Here is a 10000-nt window from a genome sequence, read left to right as displayed (position 1 = left end):
TGTGTGTGTGTGTGTGTGTGTGTGTGTGTGTGTGTGTGTGTGTGTGTGTGCGTCTGGTCTGTGCAGTTGCTGTTGCCTCCAGGCTACCCACCGGTGAAGGAGGACGACTGTGTGTATGAAGGTGCGTTGGAGTGTGTGTGTGTGTGTGTGTGTGTGTGTGTGTGTGTGTGTGTTCTTGTATGCTGTGTGAGTGTGTGTGTGTGAGTTTGTATGGCGTGTGTGTGTGTGCGTGCATGCTTCCATGGTGTGCTTGTGTGTGCGTGTGTGTCTGTGTTTGTGTGTGTGTGTGTGTGTGTGTGTGTGTGTGTGTGTGTGTCTGTGTTTGTGTGTGTGTGTGTGTGTGTGTGTGTGTGTGCGCGCGCACCCGCGTGCGTGCGTGCGTGTGTATGGTGTGTGTGTGTGTGTGTGTGTGTGTGTGTGTGTGTGTGTGTGTGTATGTGTATGTGTGTGCGTGTATGTGTGTGCGTGTGCGTGTGCGTGTGTGTGTGTGTACCCACCGGTAAAGGAGGATGACTGGGAGTGTATGGAGCCTCTGTTGAGCATTGCCATGATCTGGCCCACGAACTCTTTGGGGATGAAGTTGGCAAACGGCAAAATCTCAGAACTGATCAGCTGCACAACCTGCCATAACAACACAGGATACATTATATGTAATATGCAACCACCATTTACGATACTGCATTACATTTAATATACGCTTTCATCCTACGTTTAATGGACACTTTCATCCCATCCTACTAATATACACTTTATCCACATATCCTTAGTAGTGTTGTAAAGAACTAAAGTATAGCAGACACTAAATCCAATCTGACTTCCAAATCGGATCCAAATAGACAAATGAGGACGCGATCACACAACATGTGGAGCAGTACAGACGCACAGTTTCAGTTAAAGATGCAAAGTTACACACTGTTATCTCCCCCTTACAGAGTTTAAGATGCAAAGTTACACACAGTTATCCCCCTCCCACTGTGATTCATTTTGTGCAGACGTCAAAGGGAAATCAGCACCAAGTTCACATCAAAGTCCAGAGACAATACAGTACACTACCTACCTCCACATCGATTGCCTCATTCTTCTGAAACTCCTGGATGGACACGTTGTCTGGAGGCGTGCTGAACAAAAGAACGGACGAAAGCCAAAAGCTCAAATAACACTGTTCAAATACAACACATGTTTCCCATCCTGTGCTGCACCCAAAGTTGTGCTGTTAAAATAAATGTACACAGTATGGCATACATGATCTCTTTAGATTAGGTAGGCAAACATGATACCTTAAGATTAGTCATCATGAAAACATTTTTCAGAAACCATGGCCGCATTAGCGAGGATGAAGATGGTATCAAAGGTAACCTAGGTAAAGCATACCATTGCCTCTTTTCCACTGCTGTTTTCCTGGTAGGCCTACAGCTTGACAAATCGCGACTCTGCTGCCACTTTTTGCTTTTCAAATAGGCCCCACACAGCTCAATCATAAAGCAAAAAGTGGAGGCCGAGTTGCTCTGTGTACTCTGTTCACATTTGCATGGTTTAATGCAACGTTTCGGTCTACTGACCTTCTTCAAGCAATTCAAACAAACAAATGGTTACAAGCTTAGTCTAAAATAGTTCGGTTTGTGGTGTTGGACCAATTGTGTCCCATTCCTGAATGACGTCGGTCATTCACAAGAGTGGATGCGGTGGATGCGATGTCGGTGGGCTAGGCACGACACCGATTTCACACATTATAAACCGAGGCGCGCATCTCAGAGATTACTGAGCCCACTTCCAAAAGGGAATTACAGATGCGGCCACTGCGCACAGTGCAACAACACGCACAAAACCCAAACGTTCCGCCATCCCCACACAAACAAGACTTTCACAATCAAAAGTATGATCACCTGTACTTCCACACATGTGGTTTATACTTTAACATGCCCATGTGGACTTATGTATGTAGGCAAGACAACAAGGCAACTGAAACAGCGCATCAGCGAACACAAAAGTACCATCAGGAGAAATGACCGGGACTATCCAGTTGCGGTTCACTTCAATGACAAGGGGCACGACATCGCAACCCTACGCTTTTGTGGAATCGAACGGGTGGACTTGCCACGCAGAGGAGGGGATCATGACCTTCTACTGAGAAGACGTGAAGCGTACTGGATTTTTACTCTCGAGACACTGATGCCCAGAGGACTTAACGATGAGTTTAATTTGAACAGTATGTTGTAGTTTAATCCCCATCATGAATAACACATTGATGTAGCCCATGTTTATGTGTACATACCACAGGCCCATCTCCATTTGCTCTCTTACTGTTGCTGTTAATTAATTATTTTTTTCCTCCCCCAAACTCTCTCACAAACGCGCATGTGCGCTCTCACTCCATCTCTCTCTATCTTTGGTGCGCGCAAATCGCGCTCCTATTCCAGGTATTGGCCAGACTGGAGACTGACAGGTCTGACAGCTGCCTAGTGCACCGACAGAGCGCTCCACTCTTGTGAATGACCGACGTCGTTCAGGAATGGGACACGATTGGTCCAACACCACAAACCGAACTATTTTAAACTAAGCTTGTAACCATTTGTTTGTTTGAATTGCTTGAAGAAGGTCAGTAGACCGAAACGTTGCATTAAACCATGCAAATGTGAACAGTGTGCGGGAGCTTTCTTTGATCTAACGTTGGTGACTTTGGGGTTCCACTCCTACGCACCTGACCAAGGAGGTGTGCAAGAAAATCTTCACTTACTAAGCTCTGTGTACTCTACCATTTGGTGGAGAGGAAGTCTACTCTACTCTATTCTATTCTACTCTACACCTTTTGGTGAAGAGGAAGATACTCTACTGTACTGTACTGTACTCTACTCTCTACCTTTTGGTGAAGAGGAAGATAATGTACTGTACTGTACTCTACTCTCTACCTTTTGGTGAAGAGGAAGATACTCTACTGCAGTGTTTCTCAACTGGTGGGTCGCGACCCAAAAGTGGGTCGCGGAGGGGTCATGGGTGGGTCGCGGAGCCTTGGTGTAAAAAACACGTAATTCTGAAGAAAAAAATCCAACTTTTCCTGCAACAATTTACAACTTTTATTTTGATAGGCTAAGAACTCTGTCATCTGTTGTCATAGATACAATCTGAATGTTTATGCAAGATAGATTGCGTGCAACCAGTCATTCGAGTCTTGGTTACATTTTGAGAATTGCATTGAATTGACTTGAATGCTAAAAAAATTGGGTCGCGACCGAATGAGAGTGGAAAATGGTGGGTCCCAAGACTGTTCCAGTTGAGAACTCTCTTCTGCTCTACTGTACTGTACTGTACTCTCTACCTTTTGGTGAAGAGGAAATCCTCGAAGGCACCGGCCAGTTCGGGCCACATGGTGTCGAAGCGTCCGGAGGAGGCGTGTTGCCGGGCGACTGGGAGGCCGATGGACAGAACCTTCAGCAGGGACGACACCGCCAGCTTCCAGGTGCTCTCCGCAGGGCACGCATACTTTAAACCCAGCGGCATACGCAGGGTCTACCAGGACGGACAGAGAGAGAGAGGGAGAGGGAGAGAGAGAGAGAGAGAGAGAGAGAGAGAGAGAGAGAGAGGGAGAAACGCATCGGAAATGAATGGTTACACACCCATAAGCCTGGCCACCCGATTACAGTGAGAAAAAAACAACAGCAAAAAAATAGAAAAGGAAAACCAAAAATGAAAGAAGAATGCAAACAGCAAAGTAATAAAAAAAACAAAGCAGAAAAAATAAATAAAGGCATCAATAACAATAGGAAAACGAGTGTAACCGAACAAAAAGATGGAAAGAGGTGAATTCAGGCTGCAACCAGGGTATTAGAAATTCAACATCAACAGTAACACAAAAAATAAAAAAAGATGTGTGAGGCTGAACCAACAGAGAGCACCAACAGACACATGCAGAGAGTCAGAAATGGAGAGGAGAAGATGACTACAGGCCAGGGAGCAGAAATATATAGATACAGACACAGATACAGAGGGGTCAGGGTGGAAACTAGAGGAAAGGAGGAGAGGAGAAACAAGGAGTTGGGTTAGTGGAGTGAGGCTGACAGACAGCAGGTTACTGGGCTGTAAGTATCCGGGCGTTAGGAACAGCAGCAGAGAGGGCCTTCTGGAACCTTCTGACCTTCTATCCACATCCATAGAGGCATTTCTCTGTTGCCCCAAGGGTGCTGTAAGGCTGTTTTGAGGCCCAAACAATCTCCTCTCACCTCTGACACCCAGCCCAACACACTCTCTCCTCCCTCTAAACTGTAGACACAAGTCAGCACATCTCTCTCTCTCTCTCTCTCTCTCTCTCTCTCTCTCTCTCTCTCTCTCTCTCTCTCTCTCTCTCTCTCTCTCTCTCTCTCTCTCTCTCTCTCTCTCTCTCTCTCTCTCTCTCTCTCTCTCTCTCTCTCTCTCTCTCTCTCTCTCTCTCTCTCTCTTTTCTCTCTTTTCACCTGAGCACTTCATCAGGGCTTCTCTCCCTCTTCCAGAGTTAGTACAGCTCACTCTCTATTCTTTAACGTTCTCCCTCTCCAGGGGTCTCTCTCACTGTCCAAGTCAGCACAGCTTACTCTCACTCTCACTCACCACAGCAGCAGCAGGAGGACACTCACCAGGGGCGTAGCAGCAAACTGTGGGCCCTATGAACAAACAGCTCCAATAGACCCCCAAGCCATATATCTACATAAATCAGACTGTGTGTGCCCTCCCCCCCCATGACGCCCCTGGTGCTCACTCACCTTGATGATGTTCTGCAGGACCTTCTCCTGGATGACGGCCTTGTGGCAGGCGGTCTTATGGTACAGGTCCCCCACCACCTCCAGAGAACGCTCCGCAAACGGCACGTAGTTTAAGGCCACCCACTCAGCCTGTGGGGAGGGGGATGGAGGGAGAAGATATGGGTGGAGGAGAGAAGAGGAGAGAGGAGGAGAGGCAGAAGGGAGGGAAAAGATATGGGCAGAAAGAGAAAAGTAGAGAGGAGGAGAGGCAGAGAGGAGAGTGGAGGAGAGGAGAGGAGAGGCAGAGGAGAGGAGAGAGGAGGAGAGGCAGAGGGGAGGAGAGAGGAGGAGAGGCAGAGGGGAGGAGAGAGGAGGAGAGCGAGAGAAGCAGAGAGGAGTTATGAAAAGAGGAGAAAGGGAGAGAGAGAGAGAGAGAGAGAGAGATGTATACATCGCTATGGTTATTGTTATGGTCGACCTTGTTTACTACATAGCTACATACATTCACAACACCTCCACATGAATACACGACTACGAAAAAAAAAAGAACAATCAAGTCAGTGAAGGGGTACAGATTGTAAACAGCAAAAGCATGCAAACAGAATCAAGGCCAAATAGGTAAACCCAGAGTTGAGGCCATATGAAAGGGAGATGTGACGGGCAGACAGAAACGGCACAACAAGAGCAAAAGAGAGAGAGAGAGAAACACACAAAGACACAGGCCAACCGACAGAAACACAGACAGAGAGACAGACACAGAGAAAAAGAGAGAGAGAGAAAAACTGTATGCCAGTAGTGGAGGGTAAATGAGGATGGGAGGAGAGGAGAGGAGAGGAGAGGAGGAAGGTGAAGACCCTGGACTAGCAGCAGTGTTACCAGTCAGCTAAGCTTTACAGTAGAGTACAGTAGAGTGTGGAGCTAAGGAGTAGTGGGGCGCTTACGGAGGGCCGACTCACCGGTGCAAACAGTTGGATCTAAGAGTGAATCCATTGAGTAGAGTAGTACAGAAAACAGAACGAGAGAAGAGTGGACAAGAGTTAACTCCTTCACTTACATGCTGATATGAAATGCTACACTACCTGTACATCTCTGTGTTCATTCATTTATATCTTAATAGGTATGTTTGCGTGATTTTCTTTTTGAGAATTTGGATTACGAATCTGGAACAAAAGTCGATGATAATGATGATGTTGCTATCTGCTGTCTGTCATAAATGGTGCATGTTGCCTGTCTATCTGTCTGTCTGTCTGTCTGTCTGTCTGTCTGTCTGCCTGTCTGCCAGTCTTAAATGTTGCATGTTTATGTTGTAAATACTATGTGTTTAATACTGTATACGGTTGACGGTGCTTTCCCCTTTTTCCCCATGTGGTGCCCTTCTTGGTCTGGGACCACTTGGCCATGAGCCTACAGTGTGTCAACTTGCCAAAATGTAATGTAATGTAACTTGCCTACCTACCTTGATTAAATAAAGCATTGAATAAATACTAACTTTCCTACCTTGATTAAATAAAGCATTGACTAAATACTAACTTTCCTACCCTGATTAAATAAAGCAGACTAAATACTAACTTTCCTACCCTGCTTAAATAAAGCATTGACTAAATACTAACTTTCCTACCTTGATTAAATAAAGCATTGAATAAATACTAACTTTCCTACCTTGATTAAATAAAGCATTGACTAAATACTAACTTTCCTACCTTGATTAAATAAAGCATTGAATAAATACTAACTTTCCTACCTTGATTAAATAAAGCATTGACTAAATACTAACTTTCCTACCCTGATCAAATAAAGCAGACTAAATACTAACTTTCCTAACCTGATTAAATAAAAGCATGGACTAAATACTAACTTTCCTACCCTGATTAAATAAAGCATTGACTAAATACTAACTTTCCTACCCTGATTAAATAAAGCATTGACTAAATACTAACTTGCATAGTAACTGGCCTGCCCCCTGCTCTGCGCTACCAGATCTGGAATGAGACAGGCATGCAGTGGAATTAAACAGTACACACAACACACACAGAAACAACAGGACAGGATCTGGCGGGCGGGCGGGCGGCCTTCATTAGGGCTTTCTAGAGAACACCATCCAGATTCAGGTCACACAGCAGCGCGTGGCTGGCTGCACAAAGCTCAATTAAGTCTCGATTAAAATCCATTAACCCTGAATTATTAAGACCGCTCAATATTTTGAGGAGGAAAAAGCAGAGAATTAGGAACAGAGACTTGGCAGACGGCACTGTGCTGCGGCCGTGATACAGTATTTAGTGCCACAGAGCTGTACGGAGGGAGGGGTGCCAGGAACGCTGAGGGCTCTCTGCCAACATTGTGGCATTGTGTCTGAAGAATCTAGTGAGCTGAAGCCCAGAAGATTCATTTACACCAGTGACTGTCTCTCACAATACAGTTGCGAGGTTACTCCGCTATTCTGAGGCTGTTTATGAATGACAATGAGAGGTCAGCATGGGTTTAAACTACATCTGCCGCATGGGCATTAAGATGCACATGCAATGGATTCGCAAGAAAAACAGTATATACTGTACTGCTAGGGGTTCGTGCATACAGTAGACGGAGACTGCCCTGAGACCAAATCGATATTTGTTTTGATTCACCGTCAGGCTTGAAATAACCTTTAACCTTTCCATTCTGTGGTAGTGAGGAGATAAGGGTTCACTGAGGGTCAGGCCGCAGCGCAGCAGCATTTGGTAATCAATGATGTGCAGATTTCTCCACCAGATGTCAGAGGTTATGTTCTGACTTCAAGATGCCTGCCAGAGGTTATGTTCTGGCTTCAAGATGCCAGAGGTTATCTTCTGACTTCAGGAAACTACTCTTCTGCAGAGCACGTCTGGTGTTGAAAGGAGAACAAGAAGAATCACCGCACACTGGTGGACTTAATTTGGCAGCTTTTTTATTAGTGAACAACGCGTTTTGCTTGTGCTTTGTCAGGTTCGCCTGCACTTCATCAGCACCTGGAAACTGGCTGTGCATAGGAGGTTCAGCTATTTGCGACAGGTGTTGCTCAAGCTAGCAAAACTCAGTGGTGTGCAAGGGCAGTCAGTAAACTCAGTGGTGCATTTCTTGAAAGCATAGTTGTTAGCAGTTAGCAACTTAGGGAGTTGCCAATGGGAAATTGCATTGCAACCAGCAAAGTAGTTACCATAGTTAGCAACAACGCTTTCGAGAAATGCACCCCAGGTTTGTCAGCAAAACATCCTACCAACAACTACAAAGGAAGAGACATTTTATTTAGAACTTCCAAAGTGGGCTGAAATGATGATGAGTGTATATCCCACTAACTGGGATTATTTGTTATTTTGGTTGTGAACACAAAAGACACATTTTGCTCATTGACAATAACCGAACATGTATGAGCATCTTAATGTCCATAAAAAGATCTAAAAACAACCAGAACTTGAGATACACTTTTATTGGTTTAGGATCACCATGACACTCACCTTGTAAGCATGCATGAGGCCCTAATCGTACACACTGGAGTACAGTATAACGAGAGACTATAATACACTATAGCTACAACAGGCCCTAATCATAGACACTGCAGTATGGAGACACTATACTATACTATACCTACATGAGACCCTAATCATTACTGTACCATAGTATCAAGAGACACTATACTATACCCACAACAGGCCCTAATTATACACACTGCAGTACAGTATCAAGAGACACTATACTATACTATATACATACATGACACCCTAATCATACACACTGCACTATAGTATCAAGAGACACTGTACTATACCTACACGAAGCTGTGATCATTACTGTACAACAATATCAAGAGACACTATACTATACCTACATGAGGACCTAATCATACACACAGCAGTACAGTATCAAGAGACACTATACTATACCTACATGAAGCCGTGATCATTATTGTACCACAGTATAGAGACACTATACTATAGGTACATGAAGCCCTAATCATACACACTGTACTCGAGTATAAAGAGACAATATACTATACTACAGTATACCTACATGAAGCCCTAATCATACACACTTCACTACAGTATAGAGACAATATACTATACTACATCTACATGAAGCCCTTATCATCCACACTGTACTACAGTAAAGAGACACTTTGCTATTATACCTTTGTTCCATGAGAGTCAGTGTGAATTAGTTCCACAAAAAGCTACTGTGGGCATGCACCCTATCTGAAGGGTAGCACTTCAAGTGAACTACCATGAAGCTAATACCACACAGAGACAGGGTCACACACACGATGCTAAAACCACACAGGGTCACATACATGATGCAACATGAAAGGAGAGAGGAAGACGAGCACAGAGGGTATGAAGCTATGTTCAAACACATCGCTACTAGTTACTAGCCTGGCTCTCACACAGACCCTTCGTGCTTCGTGTATCTTTGTTAAACTTCGTGAGCTCGCACGTCGTGAGAACCAGGTTAACTAGTTACACGCTCAGTGAGTGAAGTCAATAAACTGTGCATGTGTTCCAGCGGAGCGAGGAGACGAGTAGAGTACAAGCGATAGGATGTGGGCGGATTCAGAGAAAAAATGTTTGAACTTCGAGCGAGGCGAGTAATCAATTGCAATGCAGAGTTCAGATAACTGACAGTACTTCTCGCTTTTGCTTTGGCAGTTAAACAGCGGGAGCGTTTAGCAAACGTTTCATGAGCGAGTGGCGAGTGAGCGAGAAGTGAGTAACATATGTGAATGCAGCTTAACCACGAATGCACGCACAGATGTTTATTCAAAGCGACTTACAGTTATTATTTGTCAGGGTATTGGTTACAGTCCCTGGAGCAATGTTAGGTCAGGTGCCTTGCTCAACCATGGATGGAGATGCAGGGAGAGGTCAGCGGGGATTCAAACCTGCAACCCCTACATTGAAAGACCAACTCTCTAACCACTAGGCCACGGCTGCCCACGGCCCCGTAGTAGTAGTACTGCTATGTAGGTAGCTAGACGGCCGCCTACCTGGTTGTATTTGCCGTTAGCCACGTGTTTGGTTTCCAGCATGCACGCACGCACGCACGCACTACACAGGGATTCAGTAGTAGTAGTGCTACGTACAATAGGTAGCTAGGCGGTTGCCCACCAGGTTGTATTTGGCGTTTCTCACGTGTGTGTGTATGTACTGTAGGTAGCTAGCTAGTTAGCCCACCTGGTTGTATTTGGCGTTGGCCACGTGTGTGTGTGTGTGTGTGTGTGTGTGTGTGTGTGTGTGTGTGTGTGTGTGTGTGTGTGTGTGTGTGTGTGTGTGTGTGTGTGTGTGTGT

At 45.2% G+C, this 10000-nt stretch overlaps 1 protein-coding gene across 3 annotated transcripts in view; it reads right to left on the bottom strand.

The window, feature by feature from the left end:
- Positions 1–10000, bottom strand: part of mon2 (MON2 homolog, regulator of endosome-to-Golgi trafficking) — a 91053-nt gene that overhangs the window by 6072 nt on the left and 74981 nt on the right. For 2 of the 3 annotated variants that reach the window (XM_063196685.1, XM_063196687.1), the window contains 5 exons: positions 5666–5683; positions 4731–4859; positions 3314–3504; positions 1058–1118; positions 498–621 (listed from right to left, as the gene is read on the bottom strand). In XM_063196685.1, coding sequence (XP_063052755.1) covers positions 498–621; positions 1058–1118; positions 3314–3504; positions 4731–4859; positions 5666–5683 — 523 coding nt within the window. The remainder of the gene's footprint in view (positions 1–497; positions 622–1057; positions 1119–3313; positions 3505–4730; positions 4860–5665; positions 5684–10000) is intronic. The other variant, XM_063196686.1, reaches the window with a different exon arrangement.

Source organism: Engraulis encrasicolus, chromosome 4 (assembly GCF_034702125.1).
Source record: "Engraulis encrasicolus isolate BLACKSEA-1 chromosome 4, IST_EnEncr_1.0, whole genome shotgun sequence".
NCBI classification, from domain to species: Eukaryota; Metazoa; Chordata; class Actinopteri; order Clupeiformes; family Engraulidae; genus Engraulis; species Engraulis encrasicolus.
Note: the sequence above shows the minus strand (reverse complement) of the source record. Positions and strands in the feature narration are given on the sequence as shown.